Raw genomic sequence first — 24,700 nt, 5'->3', positions numbered from 1 at the left:
CAGGACGGCGCAATCTTGTATTCTATCATTCTCATGAACCAACGACTACAGATCACCTAATCAGCCATCGTTGTATTTGTAATCGATTTTCAGAAAAAAGTTTTCGTAGCGTTTTTGACGTTTTTCGGTTTTGTTTACACCGTCTTCTACCTCTTCGTAGTGATTTTTTAGCGATTGAATGTGTTTTCTGCAGCGATTTTAATTATAAATTTTGGTTTATTACATATTTATGATATAAAATAAAGTGCTGTGTGATCGGAACAAGTTTGTGCGTATGTTTGGTTTGCCAAAAGGCGTAAATTTGCGTGAAAAGGAGGTGCACGTTTGTGGCCAGAACGTTGGCATTGAAAAATCGACCCGTGGTAATGATATGCGATTGTAAAACACTTTCAATCATGAAAACCATATTTCATGAACTTTTTTTGCTAATTGTCATCAAGTTTCACTTTGTATATTTTATAATAAATACCAATTTAATCGCACTCAATCACCGCGCCTTTTTCGTTTTCTTTGTTTGTTTTCATTCTTAGGCAGATGTCAAAAACACTCAGAAATATACTTTTTTCTTGCTTCTTTGATTAGGTGATCTTGTATTTTTGGTTCATGTATCATTCTTGAAGTAGATGTACGTTCAAGAATGATAGAATACAAGATTGCGCCGTCCTGGGCGTTGACATTTGTGTACCACAAGTAAACAAAGAATAGAGCGAAAAGAAGAACGAGTTGAAACAGCCAAAGCAGTTCACTTTACTGCGAAAAACGTGTTTTAATTTTGCTAAATGCGAAAATATTGCATTTTTCACCTAATCTATTAGAGAACAGTGAACATTGTAGTGCACTCCATTGCTTTGCAATTGAGGCTGCTTCAGCAAACGTTTTAGTGCACTCCATTGCTCTGCAATTAAGGCTGCTACAGAAGACTGCAGCAGCATCTCTGCGGGACTGATTAGTTAACTTGCTAATGGACAAGAATGATAGAATACAAGATTGCGCTGTCCTGGGCGTTGACATTTGTGTACCACAAGTAAACAAAGAATAGAGCGAAAAGAAGAACGAATTGAAGCTGCCAAAGCAGTTCACTTTACAGCGAAAAACGTGTTTTAATTTTGCTAAATGAAATTTTACCTTATCTATTAGAGAATAGGTAACATTTTAGTGCACTCCATTGCCTTGCAATTGGGGCTGCTTCAGCAAACGTTTGAGTGTACTCCATTGCTTTGCAATTAAGGCTGCTGCAGAAAACTGCGGCAGCATCTCAGCGGGATTGATTAGTTAACTTGCTAATGGAGGCTGCTTGGAGCAAAAGCAAAATCATTGTGAGGAAATGCTGTTAATGTAATAATAAAGGAACATTTCGGCAAAGCCGTTCCCTATGTATACAAAATACAGCGATTCATCCCAGCGCTACACTTGCATCTACGCATCTTGCATCTTGATGGCTGTCGCAATTTAACACAGCACTTCATTTTATTAGTTTTTACGCAGTCTTCAACTCAAAAATCACTCACAAATTGCAAATTAACACAATTTAAACTGATTTTTAACTTCTAATTCAAATTTCTCTTTCGCTGATTTGTAAACAAAGGTTTATTTACATGTTACCACAACTGTCAAAATCGGCAAAAACAAAGTAGCGGTACCATTGACGGCGCCACCTTTGTTCACTGCACCGTGATGTACGTTCAAGAATGATAGAATACAAGATTGCGCCGTCCTGGGCGTTGACATTTGTGTACCACAAGTAAACAAAGAATAGAGCGAAAAGAAGAACGAGTTGAAACAGCCAAAGCAGTTCACTTTACTGCGAAAAACGTGTTTTAATTTTGCTAAATACAAAAATATTGCATTTTTCACAAGAATGATAGAATACAAGATTGCGCCGTCCTGGGCGTTGACATTTGTGTACCACAAGTAAACAAAGAATAGAGCGAAAAGAAGAACGAATTGAAGCTGCCAAAGCAGTTCACTTTACAGCGAAAAACGTGTTTTAATTTTGCTAAATGAAATTTTACCTTATCTATTAGAGAATAGGTAACATTTTAGTGCACTCCATTGCCTTGCAATTGGGGCTGCTTCAGCAAACGTTTGAGTGTACTCCATTGCTTTGCAATTAAGGCTGCTGCAGAAAACTGCGGCAGCATCTCAGCGGGATTGATTAGTTAACTTGCTAATGGAGGCTGCTTGGAGCAAAAGCAAAATCATTGTGAGGAAATGCTGTTAATGTAATAATAAAGGAACATTTCGGCAAAGCCGTTCCCTATGTATACAAAATACAGCGATTCATCCCAGCGCTACACTTGCATCTACGCATCTTGCATCTTGATGGCTGTCGCAATTTAACACAGCACTTCATTTTATTAGTTTTTACGCAGTCTTCAACTCAAAAATCACTCACAAATTGCAAATTAACACAATTTAAACTGATTTTTCACTTCTAATTCAAATTTCTCTTTCGCTGATTTGTAAACAAAGGTTTATTTACATGTTACCACAACTGTCAAAATCGGCAAAAACAAAGTAGCGGTACCATTGACGGCGCCACCTTTGTTCACTGCACCGTGGCTTGTATGTGTCTGAATTACAGATCAAAAATTATAAGCAACAAAAGGCAACTTGCGCGGTTGGTCGTACTGATGCAGGAAAGTGAGGACATAGGCAAAGGAATTTCCGGAAAGAGTAGGGTAAGAAGCTCCGCTTCTATTGGGATAGATACATATACAATATTTCTTGTGCATATAACTCCAGCTACGCCATCCACAGTGTTTTTGCGCAGAACCAACATCAAAAGTTTACAAAAAACTGCTGCATAATTTATTAATTGACTTGTGCTCGGAAATTTGAAATCTTTATTTTAAATTAAAGTTGAATTCTTTCACTACACTTGTACGTTAAAGTTTTTAAACTCGGGTCACGCGTTTGGACACAAATACCCAACATCATTGTACAAAAAACTTAACCGTACCGTATTTTTTAAACTTCCATAAAGTTTATTAATGAGGAAAACAGCTTTTCCTGCAAATCATGTAAAGCCTAAAAACCGTGAAGCATCGGGAACGCAACTTCTATTCATAAAACTCACACATGTACATACACCTTCCAAGTCCAAGGGATCCGACGAATCTCGCAATTCCCTCCTTGCTTTAGCCAACTCTACTAATCTATTAGCTTCCACATCATCTTCCTCATCACTAAACCATATTTCAACTGTGTCCATTTTTTAAATTTTATAATAAAAGCAATTATTTTAAAAGTGATGTAAATAAAACACTCAAGAAACAAATGTAAACAAACAAACAGCTGTTTACAATTCTGTCAACCATTCACAATAGTACAAATTTTTATCGATCAAGTTACACAATAGCAAAATAAAAGATGATCGACTCGATCGACAAATTTCTATTCTACTGCCAGTCGACACTCGCAATAGGGGCTAAAATTGAGTTATTTGTTACTCCAAATGTTTGCTGGGTTTGTACTTTTCTATACACATATGAAGTTCTATCTGCATTGTGTACTATAAACGTTCATACCTGTCGCAACAATGAGCAAACAAACTGAAAAATTTCAATTTCCTTTATACATGTCTGCAGACCTGGAATTTGGTATGCACACCCGCCTATCCACGATGCGACGGTACGTCATACTTTACATGTAGTACAGACAAGTCTACTTGTGTATATTCTGCTTTATGCCTGACTGTTTGTGTGATGACAGGAAATACTCGGTTTGGCCTTGTTCAGTACCAAACCAATTCCCTTTGTCTCTCTATCTAATTCTGAAAAGGCAGAACAGACGTAGCCCTTGCTTTTACCGATAATGCCGATGTCGTCGGCATACGTCAGCAATTGTTCGCTCTTACTATCGAAGAAACCAAATTCAGCCATCGCGCCATAAAGACCACTTCTTTTCGTGCTGTCGAAAGCGGCTTTCAAATCGACAAATAGATGGTGCGTGTCGATCCTATTTGGCGTATTTTAGATACCTGATCTATAGGCTGATCCCGAGGTAGTTGGTGCGTATGGCGGGCTCGCCTTTCTTGTGGATTAGGCATAGCTCACTTAAATTCCAGTCATCGGGCATGCGTTTCTTGCCGCCGTCCTTGTCTATCTCGGCTGGTGGATCGTAAGCTCTAGCTGATTTGTTGTTTTCCAGCCGCCTAATCGGTATTCCTACCTCGTCATAGTCGACTGGGGGCTCGGGTTCGTCTTCTCCACCACTTTCAGGCTGTTGCCATTCAATGGTGTGGAAAAGTGTTCCCTCCATTATTTAAGTACGTTCTGGACATCGGTCGCTAGGTCGCCAAGGATCTTTTTACAGGAGTTCGCCCTGGTCTTGAAATCTAACTCCCTGATAAAATTTTAGGCTTTATTTATATTCTTATTGCTGCAAATACGTCTCGCTTCCTTCTTCATATGCTGCATAGGGCTCTAGCCCCAGAGGAAAGCTAGAATCAGATCTAGCATTTTGACTTTATGAAGGCCCCTACACTAAAAGCAAAGAAGGGAGGGCAATCCCTCTGTACAGCGCACTTCCCCGCGGGCTCTAATCCGGAAAAGGAGCTGGAAATATGGAAGATCAGGCCGCGGCCATCTGACCGCAACTGGCAATAAGTATATTTATCCAAAATTCCGTAAGATCGACGCTGGTCATGTTTCAGTGCTGCAAGGCTTCAGGGGTAGATGGCATCCGGCCAGGCATGCTACATCGGGGTGGTGAGAGCCTAATACCGCACCTGGTGGCCGTAAGGAAAGCAGTCTTGCGGAAGTTTCCGTTCCACAGTTATGGGGGAGGGCGCGAATAATCTTTATTGTGAAGGTCGGAGGAACCAGTCGCTAACGAAGTCTCTCATACTTATTGACTTAATCTCCTTAGTATTGAAAACAATGGAGAAGATAATAAACAACCATATTGGAACTAACATCTTGAACGCAACACCTCTACACCCCTTCCACAAGCATACAGATCTGGAAGGTCCCCAAACACAGCCCTGAATGTGACGAAACAGTGCTTTGTGCTTGCTCAGTAAAGAGGGGGCTTTTGAAAATACATCCCAAAGTACGGGCGCAGGGAAGTGGAGAAGGGAAATGTTGAGCCTTTTTCCTGCAATTGGGTAGACACGCTGCTGAATATTAGAATTGCTGAAACCGAAGGGGGAGGACAGTATGGTACAACTATACTCTAAAAGGGCGAAAAGGTTAAAAGCAAAGCAACCTGGAGACTCTTTCGGATTGACACCCGTCACTGGTACACAGATGGCCCGAAAATCCCCGGAAGGAATCGGGGCAGGAGTCTTCGCACCCAGAACCAAGATCTTAGCTCTGTCTGAAAAATTTTACAAGAGGTAGCTTACGCCATCTATCTTTGCGCGAAGATTACTATAAATAGAAGGCACCGAATCAAGGGAATCATAATTCTAAGTGACAGCCAGGCGACACTCACAGCTGTCTTATCATATGAAATCAAATCATAATTGTTCCTCGATTGCATTGAAGACCTACTTCCCTTGGTAGGCATAATATCACCCAGTTAGCGTGGGAAACGAGTCACAGGGAAATAGAGAGTAATGAGACAGCGGAATATCTCGCAAGGGACGCGGCCATCACACCAGTTGGTCCCGAGCCCTTCCGCCTCTGAGGGATATAAACTGGCATAGTTCGGTAGGAACGCGTCAGGCAAGGAGTTTACTGGAAGGTATAACAAGTGGAGATCTCAAAGCTTAGATAACCTTCTAAATGAGGCGTGTCCTTACAGAACAATGCTGACTAAGAGGATATTTATATATGCTGTGGATATGGTTAAATGAATTGTCTGTTCTGCGCCTCGACCAGAGAACAACGCACAGTCTGTAGAATACATGAGAGAAGTCTAGGCTAGGATATTATTCCTTAGACATCTGGTGTCTACATGAGCTACCAAATAACTCGCCAGGTGGCGCTGGGGTCGAGATATTTAGAAATCCCTTAATTCAGGACTGATTTAGGGCATTTTCGAAATATGCTTATGCATACATATTTGTTATGCAATAAAAACACTGTTGCAAAAAATACATCCGCTAGGTGGCTTGGGGTACGTATACATATGTAGAAAACGCGAAACGTATACTAACATAATTAGGGGATTCACAAGACGTGTTAACCGTCGTAAAATCTTAAGGTTAACATCTTTTTTAATTAAAATGGTTTTAGGGGATTTCTAACTAAACCGAAATTCTTTTAAACTGATAAAGAATATATAATTAGCCAACCCCCCAACCATTTTAACCGCTATTTTACATAAACAAGTGTTAAGCTTAAGATTTTACGACGGTTAACACGTCTTGTGAATCCCCTAATTGAAAAATATTTTTTTGCGAAAAATGGAGCCGGCAGATGGCACTGGAATCGAGATATTAAAAAAAAATCGTATTTATATCTAGTACCGATCTGGTTGAAATTCCTAATAGGTATTAGTATCATGATAAGAAATATTCGTACAAAAAAATGGAACCAATAGATGGGGCTGGAGTAGAGTGGTTCATAAAAACACTCTTTTTGGAAATTCATAGGAAAAAGGATACACGTATTTTTTTATTTTGAAAAAAAGTTTTCTTAGAGGTCGCACTTCTCGGTTTTTTTTTTATAAAAACGCTGATGTTCTCAATTTTTTTTTTCTTGACATAGTAAAATGCAGCTAAAAATGTGGTTTTTACATATAATTACTCTGGTGTTATTGGGGAACTTTCCCTTAATTACAGACCTATCTTGGACAATTAGAATGGATCTAGTTCCCGAAAATATGCTCTCGAAAAGACACTAGTAAAATTAAAACGTTGATACTGAACGATTTACGCATTGTAATGGGTTGGAATTTGTTTTTCGAAGTTCAAAATGGCGGTCCATTTTTTTTTTAAATGATTGGATTTGTTCGAAACCCGGCACTCGAGAGTTTTTGGGGTCGCCGATTACGAATCTGAAGTAATTTTTTTAAATTCAAAATGGTGGATCCAATATGGCGATCAAATAAAAAAAAATATACTAAAATTAAAACGTTGATATTGAACGTTTTAAACATTGTCAAGGGTTAAAACACGTTTCCAGTGGGTTTCTGGGATTGATATTTACGAATCTGGTGGATCCAAAATGGCGACCAACTTTAAAAAAATGATTGGATTTGTTCGAAACCCGGCACTCGAGAGTTTTTGGGGTCGCCGATTACGAATCTGAAGTAATTTTTTTAAATTCAAAATGGTGGATCCAATATGGCGATCAAATAAAAAAAAATATACTAAAATTAAAACGTTGATATTGAACGTTTTAAACATTGTCAAGGGTTAAAACACGTTTCCAGTGGGTTTCTGGGATTGATATTTACGAATCTGGTGGATCCAAAATGGCGACCAACTTTAAAAAAATGATTGGATTTGTTTGAAACTCTTGACCAACATTCGAATTACGTAAATCGCCATACAAAATTTTAAGAGCGAATCCTCATTTATTGGTAATTCAGATCCAATTACCATGCGAATCACGAACAAATCACTGCCGACTCTAATTTTAATCGGACATTTATCAAAACCAGTCCACAAATAAAAATTAGCACTTTTTCTGCGTACTAAAAGTAAAGTTAATAAACAGATCATTTTTAAATTTTTGTATCCANCGACGAATAAAAAACGCCCAAGAAATGGTCAAGAAAAATTTATTTAGCCAAATTTTCTTAAGCAGTACGAGGAGAAGCTCGGCCAAACACTAACATATGTGTAAGCGCCAATCTATTATTATTATTATTAGTACGAGTTCTTAAGAAATTTGCTACGCTTTCTGTTATTGTTTTCTAAAAGTTTTTTATTTTTTTATGAGGAGCACAAGGCCCCTTGTTTTCAACAGAAATATATGCCCTTCCATTATTTCGTAAGGAAAATGTGAGCCAGTTTTCCCCTTTTCTGCTACCCCAAAATTCATGGCCGCAATTGGCATGCAGAAAAAGTGAGGTTATGTAAGTGACATCACCTTATATTTATTTCACCATGTATCCAAGCAGAAATGCAATTGAAGTTACGGGTTAATAAAAACCAAATCTGTTTTTTTTTTAATGTTATTATTTGAAAACATTTCTTTAGTTCGACGAATAAAAAACGCCCAAGAAATGGTCAAGAAAAATTTATTTAGCCAAATTTTCTTAAGCAGTACGAGGAGAAGCTCGGCCAAACACTAACATATGTGTAAGCGCCAATCTATTATTATTATTATTAGTACGAGTTCTTAAGAAATTTGCTACGCTTTCTGTTATTGTTTTCTAAAAGTTTTTTATTTTTTTATGAGGAGCACAAGGCCCCTTGTTTTCAACAGAAATATATGCCCTTCCATTATTTCGTAAGGAAAATGTGAGCCAGTTTTCCCCTTTTCTGCTACCCCAAAATTCATGGCCGCAATTGGCATGCAGAAAAAGTGAGGTTATGTAAGTGACATCACCTTATATTTATTTCACCATGTATCCAGGCAGAAATGCAATTGAAGTTACGGGTTAATAAAAACCAAATCTTTTTTTTTTTTAATGTTATTATTTGAAAACATTTCTTTAGTTCGACGAATAAAAAACGCCCAAGAAATGGTCAAGAAAAATTTATTTAGCCAAATTTTCTTAAGCAGTACGAGGAGAAGCTCGGCCAAACACTAACATATGTGTAAGCGCCAATCTATTATTATTATTATTAGTACGAGTTCTTAAGAAATTTGCTACGCTTTCTGTTATTGTTTTCTAAAAGTTTTTTATTTTTTTATGAGGAGCACAAGGCCCCTTGTTTTCAACAGAAATATATGCCCTTCCATTATTTCGTAAGGAAAATGTGAGCCAGTTTTCCCCTTTTCTGCTACCCCAAAATTCATGGCCGCAATTGGCATGCAGAAAAAGTGAGGTTATGTAAGTGACATCACCTTATATTTATTTCACCATGTATCCAGGCAGAAATGCAATTGAAGTTACGGGTTAATAAAAACCAAATCTTTTTTTTTTTTAATGTTATTATTTGAAAACATTTCTTTAGTTCGACGAATAAAAAACGCCCAAGAAATGGTCAAGAAAAATTTATTTAGCCAAATTTTCTTAAGCAGTACGAGGAGAAGCTCGGCCAAACACTAACATATGTGTAAGCGCCAATCTATTATTATTATTATTAGTACGAGTTCTTAAGAAATTTGCTACGCTTTCTGTTATTGTTTTCTAAAAGTTTTTTATTTTTTTATGAGGAGCACAAGGCCCCTTGTTTTCAACAGAAATATATGCCCTTCCATTATTTCGTAAGGAAAATGTGAGCCAGCAGGCTGTAAAATATCAGATGTCAAAATTCATCGGACCATACTATTCACGCGCACGGAATAATAGCAATCTATTTCTTGGCCGTTTTCTTGAAATAAGCAAAATAAGCATCTCCATTAAAATTAAGCTTGGAAACACTGAATAAGCAATTCCGAGCAATAGCTTAAACTTTTCGTCCCTGTTAACAAATGTGTACATCACCAATTTAATACAGAAATTTTTAAATTTTTAGCAATAACTTACATTTTGCATCAATTTTGTAGCGAAGAAAAAAAGAACAAAACACAGAGACAGAGAACGGTCAATTCGACTTATGAAATCGTCCGTGGAAATGGGGTAATTCCCGATCGTAAATGGTGGAGCGAACAAAATAATTCAGGGTATCCTGAGAAAGTCGTATAACATCATCCTTGGCTTATGTGTGAGAATGTGGTTCTGCTCTTCAGTCGTTTCAACCTAAACTAAACAATTTTACTTTATAAGTCATTGGCGCTTTCCAACATAATTTTTTGCTTTGGAAAACGCAGAAGTTTTTATCGGGCGCCACGAAGCAAGCCGATAATTTACACTAGTTCTTCATGTACATATTTATTACAGTATCTTCGATGCACCTATTGGGCGACTATAACTTGGTTCGCTCCTTGTGAGCCTACTACATAATTTCAATTTATTTTCCCAAAAACAAACTGTGAACTCCGTCAAACTCGCATGTTGGAGTTGTTGATATTTATTTTATTTAAAAGTGCTTGCTCACTAAATTTTATTTATTTATTACTTAAGTGTTAAATTACATTATTCCAAATTTATTAAAAAGGACTTTTTTAACACATTTTTATGATATTGATATTTTGTCTAACAATGCGGTGGTATAGTATTAAATTTCGCTTTATACTCCCGACAGAACACTACAGAAAAATTGTAAATGAAATAACGTTGACGCCAACGATCGAATTTCTGCAATAAAAACATAACAAATAGTTAGGTAATATTTTTGGATTTTTTAATAAAGTAAAATTTTACTTCATCGAATGTGACTGATGGCACAAAAGATATATCCAACGCATCTGTCTTTTCGCCATATTTCTTTAGTAAATCTGTCGTACTACGTTTGGCTTTACACTCCTTCACAGCGCTCACATCTATGACCAAGTCATTAGCACACTTGCAATCAAAGTTAAATAAGAAATTAAAAAAAAGGTTTAAAAATCGGAATAATTTTAAAGTTTTAAATTAAAAAATTGTCGATGTGCTTGGTTTTAAATATTTATTTTAAAAACAAATAAATGCTTTTTGGTCTTAAGTACCTCATCAAGATTTTTCGCATGACCATTCATTAGACAGCTTATTAATTTCACTTGGTCCTTTACATCGTTATGCTCTACAATGCAGGCATGCAATGCATTTTGCTCGCACTCGCTGTGTCCATGCTGGCAGAAAAGAGTTGTTATGTTTGTTGTGGGATCCGTCCATGACTGAAAACAGTTAGCAAAAAAACTCGCAATTCAAAACAGATTTCTGTACTGGCGACACTATCGAGCAGTTTGAGGCGCGTGTCAGGCACATTAAACAGCTGAGAGTATTTTGTTGTTGATTTTATAAATAAAAATGACAATTCATGGGCCATTTTGAATGAAAAAAAATAAAAAATTGCAACCCAGCTGTTCCTACTTGGTTAATGTGCCTTGGGAGCATGATAAATATATGTACATATGTACGAGTACAAAAGTACTAAATGATAAATATGTACATATCGCACCCTAAGGGCTGTTTGCACCATGTCTAGTCAACGCTAATGGGAGGTACATCCTTCAGTTAAGCACATTTTTTGCCTCTCCTGAACATTTGGGATTTTTTTGATGTGCACGTTTTTGTCTTTTCTCCACGTTACCTACAGTGATCGGACTTCAAAAAAAATTTGTGTGGTAGAATCTGGAAAAAAATGTGGTAGATTTTATAAAAATGTGGTAGATCTCAGGTTTTAGATCAAACTTTGTACAAAAATTAAAAAAAAAAATCTGCAAGGTTTAACATAAATTGCAAACATCTTAATTAGAATCTTAAAAAAAAAAATAATTTTAGTATAATAAAGTGCAAGATTGAAGTTGCTAAAAATTTCGTTGACTTTTGGCAAAAGCAGTTCCTTTCATATCAAGATATTTTTCGAACATATTTTGAAAGATTTCTGCAACCTTGCGGAGTGCTGCCAGTTTTTCTTGTTATCACATCACGATGTAGCGAACAAATGTGGCACGTTCCAGAAACCGGTACTTGGGATTTGCCGATTTTGACAATTCGCAAGTAAAAGTAAACAACGCTTTAGAAACTTTAGATGCACTGAGATTTGCTAATACTTTCACAAAAATCGTCGTTTTTTTAACATTTTTGCTATTAATTATTTTTATAAATCATATATTTTGCAATTTAACACAATAAAAAAATGTTTCCTGCCGAAAAATTTAATATTGAAAAAATTTAATATTTTATTTACAGTTTATTTTATAATCCCATTCTGCCTATTTTTAGTGTTTAGTGTTGGACAATTTTTGCCCTTAAACTTAAGAAAATTATGTCGATACTACTCAAAAATGCGAATATGTGGTAGATTTCAGACCTTGTGTGGTAGATGCTCAAAAAAGTGGCAGATCTACCACAATGTGGTAGAAGTCCGATCACTGGTTACCGATGATTTTGTAACCGGAAATTCTTATTATCGAAAAATTTTACAAATTCTTGTTACCAGTGATTCTAGGTTCGTTGGTAATGCAGTCAAAATATTCAGTAATTCAGCTAAGAAGATTTGTCGAAATTCTGACATGGCATAGTTCACAGAGCAATGTTTTGTTAACAACTTGTGAGATGGCAACAAACTTTACAGGTTACAAGAGTGCACGGGATGGGAAAAGGATTTACAAATTAATAGGAAACTTTATTTACCGGTTACAAAATTTTTATTACTAGCGCAGAATAGACCAGTTAAGGTGCGATATGTAAATCTGGCAGTGACAGTCAATATCTCCTTCATACCGTTACTTTTCCATATGGCACCAATTCTAGATCGATATATTTTATCCAGTCATTTATAATCATTGCATCATAAAGTGAATTGCGAATGAATTCACGGCTATCGGGACAGAGTGTCTCATAGTAAACTCCCACCTTCAGAAACTGGTCCGAGGTTAATTGTGATGCAGAAGACGAGTTTGTGGTCTGAAAGAATAGAATATTGGAGTAACATATGTATATGTATGCATATAGAAAGATCCTATCTCACAACATCGATGAATTTCATAGATATAGATCGGTCAATTAAATACATATACATATATGGGTAAGGCTTCCTCAGGCCTCTACCCGCAACTATGGCCCGCACGCTGGCAGAAATTGCTTAAAAGTTCAATTTATCATAAAAAAAATATTGAAAAGCACAAAAAAAATATTTTTTTAACGCAAATAATTCCATTGTATAGTTTAACCTTGTTTAACGTTTTTTAAATCTGCACCAAAAAAAATTTTTCATTCGGACACTTATATTCAAAGAAAAATAAAAATTTCCAAAACACTGAAAAAATTTTAAACTGTTGATTAAAAAAACTATTTGGAATTTTGCAACAAAATTTACACAGTGTACTTTTCGACTACAAAACTCGGCGCTGCCTGAATATCATTGAAAAATATTAATCTTGGTAAATTCGGGGTCCACTTGAGGAAGCCTTACCCATATATGTATGTAGTTATAGGTCAGCGCGGCACCCATTTTTAAAAACTTTGAAATAATGGGGGGGGTGTTACCCTCAACGCCGATTAAATCTCTAGAGACCCTGCTTCATATTCTATCTGTGGACGTATATGGTAAACTACAGGCAAATTGTAATGCTATCGCACTACACGCGTTGATTAAGTGTAGTGATACGAGGTTCGGACACTCTAGAATTCTCTAAGACCTTCCAGCAGACTTCAGGTGGCCGGATTACACTGAATTGAGGAACAGTTTTCAAAGAAGGATCGCCACAAGGGGTGGAGGGGAGGAGGATTCAAACCTAATCTCCTACTCTGATTCAGCAGCCATCTAAACCGATGGCTCCAAGTTAGATCTGATGGTAGGGAGTAGGCTCTACATGCAAGAACTCTGTCTTAGGTTGCAGACAGAGTGGAAGCGAAGTCGAAGATGAAGACGGATCCGAAGCCGAATTGTTTGCGTTGCGGCCATGCTGGCGAGTGTACATAGTGGAAGATGAATGATATGAAGATTTGTTTCTAAATAAAACCTTTTTTTATATAAAATCTAAAGAAAAAAACAGCTATTCATGAAATATTTGTATAGGACAACGTTTGGAGAATTTCGCCACTTGTATTATGTGTTACGGCAAGACGGACAGACATTTTTCGAATATACAAGTGTGCCAATTAATACGTTTGATTACATTTTGACAAAAATTTTGCGAATTTCTTGAAAAACGCGTTTTTTCACAGTTGCAAACAGTTAAATAAATTTTAAACAACTCATCACAACAGGCGATTCGTCTTTGAAAACAGTACCGCACAGTTTCAAGTTGACTGCTTGCGCAACGTCTTCATCTTCGTCTTCGTTTGCACTGTGATCACTTTCACATGTTTACTACTGCACTGTTTTTCGTCTTCGGCTTCGTCTTCATCTTCATCTTCGGCTTCGCTTCCACTCTGTCTGCAACCTTACTGCCATCCCTAAATTGGCGCGTCAAGCGCCAAACAACTGTCAAAAATCCTCATGCCCATACAATTTGTATGAAGCATCCCACAATAACGCGGCGCTAACGCCGAGCAAATGGAATTTTCATTTTTGACAGGGCGTTACGTGTTGAAGTTGGATGCGGAAGACGGAAAGAAAGAGAAAGGACAAAAAAGTGAAAGAGGAAACGAGAATAAAAACGAGAGGATCTGAGAAAACGTCAAAAATTACGACGCGTTGATTTGGGGATAGCGCGCGCTGACACTCGTCGACAATGGATAACGCAACGCTTAGCGCTCCAATTTAGGGACGGCAGTAAGCCTCAGTTTGCGTCTGAAGTTACAGCTATAAACGAAGCTGAAATTTGAATGCAGTAACTAGGAGCGTTTCTTATCTCCCAGAAATAGTCAGAAAAAGTCCGAACTAGTCAGATTTAGTCCAAAAAGCGTTCCTTAACTCGGAAATGACAGTAAAAATGAGAGAGCAACACTCGGTGAGAGTGACTCTCATCAGTCCGAAGTAGTCAAAAAGTGAGAATAATCTAAAAAGTAAAAAAAATGAATTCAAATTGGAAGGAGGTAAAAAATAATTGATATAGAAAGTGTTTATTGTGCTTGTGCTTGTGTGAATGTGTTTTGTACATACATTTACATTCTTATTTGACGTTAGCTTTGTTGTTGCCATTCGTTGGACTAAAAATTTGGTTTTTTGCGTTCCTTTACTTTTCCTGTTATTTAGTGAGCGCATTTTGCTTACGCTCTGACATTTTGACACTTTTCAGATTTTAGTCCAAAAAGATAAGGAATGAACCTAATATATTTGCTGACAGCCAGGCGGCTATCAAAGCACTTAATTGTGACAAATCGACATAAAAGCTTGCCATGACTCTGAATGACTCAACTGTGTGTAGTCGAAGGCGAGTCAACACGTACACAAATGACTCGCGAGTCAGACGCACCATCTATATTGCCTATAAATGAATTTGCAGTGAGATGTGTCACTCATGTCGTATGGGTGCCAGGCTCCTAGAGACATATTGAGCAAATGTGTTGCAGATGAACTCGCAAGGAAAAGAACCTTATAATCTGCAATCAGTACCGCTCGCAATGTGGACATTCTGCTATCTTCCTGCAAGCTCAAGCAGGAAAAAATCTTTATCGAATGGGCAAACAAAATATGGACTGCGGAATCCACAAGTGCGGGATAGCAGGGCATATTTGGCCTGAGTTGGATAAACGTAGATCTCGCCCTCTCCTCTGCTTGAAACGTCCACTGCCCCGACATGTAATTAGAGCTCTAACCGGGCACTGCCTGATGAGAACCCATGATTCAATAACACAAGGTTCGATAAACTGACAGTTGTCTCTCTCGCACCGCTCCCTTAGCAGTGGCAGCGTGTTGCTTCTTTACAAATTTACTTGGAAAAAGTGTAGCTTTGCTGTGAAATAGAAGTAGAAGCTTTTGTACGATATGTTTATTTGTATATGCATATGAAGTACATTTAACTGATGAAAACATAAATTGTTTTTAAATTGGATGTTTAAATAAATCTCATAGTAGTTTTATATTAATTTTGAGTCCTTTTGCATTTTTTTTTTACATCTGAATAGCACATAAATTAAGTAATTAGATAGAAGTAGATATATTAATATTTCGTTCAATACTTCGTTTAAAATGTCTGATTTCCTACAAATACATTGGAATTTACAGAAGGAATTTCACTACTAGTTGCCTATTTTGCGTACTTTTCTACTACCATTTTCGCAACAAGGAATTGCATTCTTCCCCTTTCTCTGTCCTTCGTAAATGCAACCTTTTGTAAGGGAGTGTCAAACCGCGGCTGTCAATAATTATCTAGTCTTGTATTATTGAATCATGATGGGAACCCACGTAATGAGTAGGGAAGTAGAATAGGTATTCAGTCAAAAACTACTGTCGTAGGTACCATGATAAAAATATAGTAAGGTAGAACCGCTGAGAGTCACTTTTAAAATTCTTGACGTTTCCAAACAATTTAATTTTTAAATTTACTCACAAACTCACACACACATTTTCATTTTCAATCTAAAGCAACAACAATTTCGTACAATTTCAATTTTTTATTTTCACTTTTATATGATTTTAAAATGTTGGCAAACTTCAAAAAAAAATCATGGCCGACAAATTGAGAGAACGGTTATACCTTGCTATGTTTTTATCATGGTAGGTACCATGATGTCAATGTTCGGTTGAACTGCAGCGGCAAAGTGGTTTCCCTTCTAACGTAAGAGGGAGGGACGTAATGCGTCTCTAATATGGCATCACAATGAGCCCATGGTGGCCTTATTTTATGCCAAAATTATAGGTACTTCAAATTCCCACGTTCAACAATTTGGATCCGATACCGATACGGTATTGGATAAAGGGCAACCTTATTTTCCCAAATTTCTCCAAGATATCTGAATTTTTCTCAAGTAATCGTGTACACGGACGACATGGCCTAATAGACTTTTCCCTTCATTCTGAGTATTTTGGTGTATATATATCTATATATACTTCCCTCACTTACTCAACCGTTAGGGAATCGAAAAACCGTTAGCACAACTGCGCTCGGTTATAATAAACAGTTCTACTGTACACAGTTCGTTTGGAAATTTTAATCGTCTCGCGCAGAGCTCTAATATGTATGTATCACAAAAGCCATTAGGGGTTTTCATTAAAAGTGATAAACTCTTGATAAACTTGATAAAGTGATAAATTTATCATTTTGATAAATGAACTGTCAAACTTTGTATGGAAATCTATTTAACCAAAGTTTATCACTTTATCACGCGACTTTGGTGGATAAATGTATAAATTTCAGCAAAATACATAACATAACACATAAAAGCAAATGAACACAATGGACGAGGTAAGAATGAAACGTCACAAGCCATATAAGTTAAATAATAAACAATTTTGTGCAATTATTTACCAAGGTGCGTTCATGAAAGAATGCGGATAAACTGATAAATTTAAGCGATATATCCCTTTATCACTTTAGATGAAGACCCCTACTATTAGTTATCCGATGGCGCTAATCATACATAGGGTTACAAATGTACATTAGATCGGGTCGGTTCCCATATGAAAAAACAAGTTTGTAATTTCCACCCACTCGGTCCCCGGAGACGATTTTTGTGCCAAAATAAGAGTTCACATGACCAAGTTCAGAGCATGTACACACATATGCATGTAAATTAGGGTGGCCGACAAATGCATGTGCAAATGTAGAGGGGTCGCTCAAAGCGCTCAAAATTTGTCATGTATTTTATATGGGGAAAAAACCCTTTTTGTGGTAATGGTATACAATTCTTGAAAATCTATATTTTTCGATCAGAGAACTCTGCTTCTGTTCAGGAGACTTCCAATAATAATACTTAATTGTTTATTTTGCCATTTTTTAATATAAGCGATTTTTATGGGTCCTCCCATTGCATTTCTCTTGGGGTTTTTGTAAAAAAATAATTACTATTAGAAAATGGTTAAACATATAATTGGGTATTATTATCGACAGTCTCCTAAAGAGAAACAAGGTTTTCCGATCGAAAAATATTGATTTTCAAGAATTCTATACCATTTCTACGAAAAAGTGGTTTTCCCCATTAAGTAATTATACATGGAAAATTTTGATTGCTTTGAGCGACCTCTAAATATTTTGTGATTCAAAAAAATATCCGACTGTAATTTTCTTTTGACCACCCTAATGTACATATGTACATATATGTAGGTATGTGCAAACATATGTACTTACTTCAACCAGAAACGCTGTTGTTGTATGCAATATTATTAAATTATAAAATGCTGATAGCATATAAATTTGCCTTTTCGTTGTCATTTTCAATTTTTTGCTCCACTAATTATTGGTTGACTTTCGTTGTTGTTGTTAAGTTTTTGTTATCATTTTAAGCGCTTCCAGCTCAAATAATCACTTCACTACCTCATAACAAATCTCTGACTGAACATAGTATTCTAAACACAGAATATGATTTAATAAAATCTGGGCGCTCCGAAATGTTCCTAAAACCACACAATGGGAATGCCTGAAAGCGTAACATCTGTAAACTACATAAATACACAAAATAATATACTATGTGTAAATGAATGGCAAAATTAAGACACGTAGCGGCATGCACATTTTAATACAAAGATATGTATGTATGTACTATGTGCAAATGTACATTAGGATGGTCCAAAAATGCATGCACAAAAAGTAAAGCCAAATTTTAAAGCTCCCACCCCCTAGAATTATTGTGTATCGAATGTATGTTTTTTATTTTGAAATCAAAAAATATTTAGAGGTCGCTCAAAGCGGTCAACGTTATTCATGTATTTTATATGAGAAAAAGTTGTTCGTAGAAATAGGATACAATTCTTGAAAGTCAATATTTTTTAATCGGAAAACTCTATTGGAAATGTTTATTTTACCAATTTTTAATACTAACGATTATGTGTGGATTGCCCCATTGTATTTGTTGGTGTTTTTGGACCACAAAAACTAGTTTCTATTAAAAAATGAGTAAATAAACAATTGGGTATTATTACTAGAAGTCTTTTGAAGAGAAACGAAGTTTTCCGATCTAAAAATAATGGGCCTTATGCATAAAATGTGAACTTAAGCTCCGACTAAATTTTCAGTGCAAAGCCCATTGATTTTCAAGAATTCTATACCATATAGAAATTGTTTTTTTCCAATATTGGAGCGACCTCTAATTTTTTATTTTTTTTTTATTTAAAAATAAAACAACAAGGGTATATTTTTTTCGGTATAGAACAATCCTGGCAGGCCAGAGCATTAAAATTCCGATTTTATTTAGTCGCATGCATTTTTGGACCACCCTAATGTACAGACATACATACATACAATCGTTGTTTTCTGGTGTACATGTGTGACACACTTGATATACATATGTATGTATGTATGTATGTATGTATGCATGTTTAAGACAAAATAAAAAATATTTGACGCACTTCCCCTCCGAGTTCTGGTGAGCGTCTTGATGTTGTCGCACGGATGGAAATACTTACCTACAGATGTTTTTTAATTTAAGTTTTTTCATGGCAGAAACCTAATTCCCAACCAACGTTTGGCTTATCGTTAAAGAATAATTAAAAAATAAATTAAAATCTAACTTTTTTCTAGAGGACCATTATGGTTTTTTCTTTTCTACAAAAAATGTCGCCTTTTAGTATAGTCTTTTTAGTATTTGTGCGTAGAGAGCAATGAGAAGGCAAAGTTTTCTATAGAAAAGGAAACGCCGTTAGACATTCCCACGACAGCCGGTTCTGGCACATCGGAATGACTCGGTTTTTATTTGCCTTGCAGCAGGGAGCAGCTGGCAGTAAGTCCAACCTCTGACCAGAAACCTATTTCTACCACGGATACCAGAGACGACTCCATTCAAACTTCGCTTCGTTTAGGTGCAATACTTGTAACGGATTCATCCTCCAACGAACCTGTTCGGCTCTAATGTCACATAGGAGTGGACTATAAGGTATGTTGCTTGTGTGTGCTTGTTGCTTAAGCCTTATGACACCAACTGCCTGCACGGCTTCCAACTCGCGCAACCCGCGGCTTTCACCCGCCCATCCAAAGAGCCGCCTTGGCTACACGGAACTTACCTGAGCAATAAACAAACTCAGCTGCGTTCAAAGAAACGAAGTAGAGCAGCAGCTCAACGTTGCTGCCTACAATGTGCTCCGTAAAGATCGGGAGCGAGACAATGGCTGAGGTCTAGCGTTCATCCGATGCTACTCTGTGCTGGATCGTCTCATCGAAGAAGACATAGACCACATGGATACCATCCCAGGATGTCAGGGCATAGCTATTCGGTCGTTCGGTGTCGAGCTCGAAATGTTTAATATTTGTATATGCCCTGTCACCTGTCACCAGACAGGATATCACTGTGACATGGGTGCAGAGGGAAAAACATATGCCAGTAGGGGACTTAACGCGTATCACGATCTTTGGCACCCAATNTTCGGTCGTTCGGTGTCGAGCTCGAAATGTTTAATATTTGTATATGCCCTATCACCTGTCACCAGACAGGATATCACCGTGACATAGGTGCAGAGGGCACGATCTTTGGCACCCAAACCTGTGCTGTTGGTAATTCGACTGGCTGAGCAGATAGACTATTCGTCATTCAAGCCGGACATGTACTTTGTATGTTGAAAACTGGATAAGTACGAGTTTAGAACACTGCAATATCCACTCCTAAACTGAGCCAGAGTAACGGGGGTCTCACGTGCCATCCGAAGCTCTTCATCTTCAATTCGTGGTGATAATGGCATTCATGGGGCGATAGTCGCAGTGGATGCTGGTAATAGCTTACGCTGTCAGGTCCCCTGGTTGTGCAGGATGCATCGTGTCTATGTCCGTAGAGCAGCTTTCTAATAAGTCTGAGGCTTCGTCGACTGTGTTCAACTAGTCCCCGGTAACCAAATACTTAGGCGCAGCACAATTCAGAGCCGACCGGCTTCTTTTTATATTGTCAACAACACCTCTTTGACTATGCCGAAGGGTTATGCTCCGTGCAGAAATGAGAATATAAAAGTTATAGAACATAATGACGACTTCCGACTACTCAGATAATTCGCTAACCACCATTTGAGTCCCTGTGGTTAGAGGAAGCCACAATGTGACCAGACAGGCGGTGCCAAACGTCCTTGGCAGGTCCAACGCTACTAGGTAGATGCGATAGTGGGGCACCACACGGATGCCACGCTAATGTTTTTCTGGGGTTAGGTGCCACGTGAAGTACGGGAGCAGTGGCTCTCTAGCGAGGAAACGAGAGTTATCGGATGACAAGACTCTTTCCACAAATTTGGAATTATGAGGGTGGCCAATGACAAACTGAGGACCTGGGTTGGGCATGCTAATCACGCCAGACCTAATTTTTCCGGAATGCACATTCCTATGACACCAACTACCTCTTTACCTACCGTTAGTTGAGATTGGCGACAACGGATGATGGGCAAACTNACGCTAATGTTTTTCTGGGGTTAGGTGCCACGTGAAGTACGGGAGCAGTGGCTCTCTAGCGAGGAAACGAGAGTTATCGGATGACAAGACTCTTTCCACAAATTTGGAATTATGAGGGTGGCCAATGACAAACTGAGGACCTGGGTTGGGCATGCTAATCACGCCAGACCTAATTTTTCAGCATGCACATTCCTATGACACCAACCACCTCTTTACCTACCGTTAGTTGAGATTGGCGACAACGGATGATGGCCAAACCGACCCAGTCTGGGCTTGGTAGTGCTGCTAAAATAATAGCAACGAAGATGATGATGAAGTTGAAGATAAAAATTGAGATTAAAACTAAGATAATTTTTCAATTAATAATTACATACCGATGGCTGGATGGAAGATCGACCTATCTCGGCAGCCAGTTCAAAAACGCTCTATCTCAAACAACTTTTCAAGAACGCCCTATTTCAGAATTCGTTTCAAAAACGCCATATCTCAGCTGCCGATTCAAAAACGCCCTATATCAGCATATTTTCAATACATTTTGAAGTGTGATAGGGCGTTTTTGAATCGAATTTTGAGATAGTGTGTTTTTCAATTAAATTCTGAAATAGGGCGTTCTTGAAAAGTTTTTTGAGATTTTTGAGATGAATTTTTTCAACTGGCTGCCGAGATAGGTCGATCTTCCACTCAGCCATCGATATAAACTAAACAGTCATAATACAAATAAAGCTCGTGCCAAAATATTTCAACTAAATACATTCCAAACTTCTTCCTTACTGAGTTTTTAAGTTTCACTTCTTCCGCTCGAAAGGACTATGTACGTTAGAGTTGAAAACTATCACTACTCATCGATAGTAGCAAAAAACGGAAACTATCGTTACTATCGATAGTGCCATCGATAGTTTGACACCTCTAGATTGCATGCACTCAGTTTATTTTATTTTATTTGAATTTACTTTCTTTTATTTTAAGAATTATTAATTTCAAATAATTTTTAATTTTTTAATTACATATATCTAATACCTGCAGAGCACCCGATNCATGCACTCAGTTTATTTTATTTTATTTGAATTTACTTTCTTTTATTTTACTAAATTATTAATTTCAAATAATTTTTAATTTTTTAATTACATATATCTAATACCTGCAGAGCACCCGATGCACTATGGGACTACAGCGGCCAAAAGTAGTTCAAACGGATTAGCGAATTCTGAAAAAGTAATTACGCAGATGTATAACAAAATATCCAGCTAACTCAAACCAAAAACAAGTAAGAAAGTCTAAGTTCGGGCGGAGCCGAACATTAAATACCCGGCGCAGGTACTAAGTATATGGTTTTCACCTTTGCGAAAGCTACCGCTACATGGTAAGCCGGTGTGTATCAATTTTGAGTAAATTAGCGTCCTTAAATTTCGAAATATTGAAGTTTCAAGCATTTCTGAAATTTTCCGTTATATGAAAAGTGGTCGTAATTAAAATCTGATTCCAATAATTTTCAACGTTTTGCTTCCATGTGGCAAGCACAATAACCATACCGAGTTTGGTACAAATTGGTAGAACGGTTACCGAGATATATATATGTGATCATAAGTGGGCGGTGCCACGCCCATTTTCCAAAATTTTATCATAAACGTATTTCTTGGTAAAGAATTGTTGCAAGCATCAATTTTGAGTAAATAAGCTTTAATGTTTATTGATTTATCGAAGATTTCGTATTTCTCCAAATTACCGTTATATGGGAGGTAGGCGTGGTTATTGTCCGATTTCGCCCATTTTCAATACCATCCGTCCTACGCCCGAAAGAAGTGCACATACCAAGTTTCGTTAAGATATCTCGAGTTATCGTGTGCACAGGCGGACGGACGGACGATTCGTTTTGCCTGTTACAAACAACCGTTATGTGAACAAAGTTATAATACCCTTGTGCACAAGTGCGCTCGGGTATAATAATTTTTGATAAAAATGCATATTTGCAATCATGACACGAGCTTAAAGTAGTAGCAATGTGAAAAAATAAATTTGTAAGAAAAAATTTTGATTTTGTCGCAGGTAATTTGAATTAATTTTTAAACTTGTGCGGATATATAAAAAACCAATTTGATTAATTAGCAGTTTTTAAATATATCTGGGGTCAAACATTGCTCAACATTTTTTTTAATCTTTTGAAATGTATAAAACAGTTAACCTTGAAATTCTACATAATTTTGTGAGTGTATAATTTTTCAGTGCTTACTTTAAAAAGGAATATTTAAAAAGGACCTAGGAAGCGAGCTAAATTATGCTTAGGATAAGTAAACATTAAATATGCGTGTCTTATCTCAAATAGTTCCAGCTGCGAGGAACTGTGAGCTCAGCTTCTATTCTTCCTTTTATAGACCCACCTCCTGTAAAATTTATTGAATTTGTATTGTAGAGCTGAAAGGAAAGACGTACATAAAATAAATAATATGCGATATAAAGTGGAAATGAGAGAAAGTGTAGATATTAATGACTCGCCAATATATTAATCACAAACAACATTCAGCCAAAAATTACGCCCCTCTGGACGAGATCCGTTTTCGATGGCAAGAGTCCTGCTTGCCTTAGCTCAGCCTTTGTTGTATAAAATGTAGGTAAAATTGAAAGTTTCAGTGTAAATACATATCGCGCACATAATTAAGTATGCAGGTATTGTAAATGTTTTCGTTTTGTCATTTTAAAATGAAGAAATAGGAACTCCATTAGAAATAAAATAAATGTGCCTGTTCATTTTCCCCAAAATTCAAAAAATTTTGTACTTGGAGGCAAAAAAGTTGTGTAGGAGGTGGGCGCCGTAATAAGAAATTCTTTATTATCTGCCAAGTTGGAAAATGTTGGCATAGACGAGCAGGGCAAGCCGAATTTCATCAAAATTTTTTTTTTTTAATTTGTGCCTGTTTTTCTAGAATTACTGGACGATAATGTAAACCGATTTTGGCGATATTTGAGATTCAAGCTTTTCTCGTTAAAACCAGCATATGCCCTGAATTTAATCAAAATCTACGGTTCCATTAATGCATTTTTGTATGTTTGAAACATTAATACAGCCATATGTATATCGCAGTAGTACAAGTGTATGTATAGAGTACGTATACGCTCTGAGAAACCACGCGTGTTAAATGGAAATGAAGGTTCATTTATACTGGCATGTATACATAGCAGCAAGCTCATGCCACCAACAGCGATGTCGTATGCATAAAATTTCTACTGGGACATATCGTCGCCTGGGTAAAGATTGTCGTAAGCGCCATTTTGACGATTTTTAGTTCTAGATGCAGTTATAAATTTTGAAATAAGGTCTTTCGATTGGTGTTATCAGTTTTTAGATATCTACCTTAGTTTCCGAGACATTGACTACAACTTTTTCCATGATTTAGTAAAAATTTAGTTGGTGACGCAGTCATATTAAACTAATCAATATCTCCATTTTTGGATATCTCCTTTTAGAGGTATACGTCGCCGAGCCACGCCGCCGCCGCCGCGGTTTTTTGTCATTCCTTACGCGCCGCCGCCGAGTTACGAAAATATCAGCGCGGCGGGGCCGGCGACGGCACCTAAGGAATTTTGTATAAAATTTTCATGATGTATGTACATTGAATACATCGTTTAAAGGAACTAAATACTACTTGTATAAAACACGATTTTACGAAATGAAAATTACATTTTTAAATATGTTTTTTTTTTTT

At 37.0% G+C, this 24,700-nt stretch overlaps 1 protein-coding gene across 2 annotated transcripts in view; it reads right to left on the bottom strand.

The window, feature by feature from the left end:
• Positions 1–9,999: 9,999 nt before the first annotated feature.
• LOC108370839 (gamma-interferon-inducible lysosomal thiol reductase-like) overlaps positions 10,000–24,700 on the bottom strand; it is an 18,225-nt gene continuing 3,524 nt past the window's right edge. The window contains exons 1-5 of one of the 2 annotated variants that reach the window (XM_017626249.1): positions 17,772–18,095; positions 12,319–12,501; positions 10,599–10,766; positions 10,315–10,455; positions 10,000–10,248 (exon numbers count right to left, since the gene is read on the bottom strand). In XM_017626249.1, coding sequence (XP_017481738.1) covers positions 10,147–10,248; positions 10,315–10,455; positions 10,599–10,766; positions 12,319–12,501; positions 17,772–17,855 — 678 coding nt within the window. In that variant the 5' untranslated portion in view covers positions 17,856–18,095 and the 3' untranslated portion in view covers positions 10,000–10,146. Of the gene's footprint in view, positions 10,249–10,314; positions 10,456–10,598; positions 10,767–12,318; positions 12,502–17,771; positions 18,096–24,700 lie in introns of those variants that run through there. The other variant, XM_017626250.1, reaches the window with a different exon arrangement.

Source organism: Rhagoletis zephyria, unplaced genomic scaffold, assembly GCF_001687245.7.
Source record: "Rhagoletis zephyria isolate East Lansing unplaced genomic scaffold, Rhagoletis_zephyria_1.1 Rzeph_scaffold_04513, whole genome shotgun sequence".
NCBI classification, from domain to species: Eukaryota; Metazoa; Arthropoda; class Insecta; order Diptera; family Tephritidae; genus Rhagoletis; species Rhagoletis zephyria.
The sequence above is the reverse complement of the archived record's forward strand: the minus strand, read 5'-3'. Positions and strand labels throughout refer to the sequence as shown.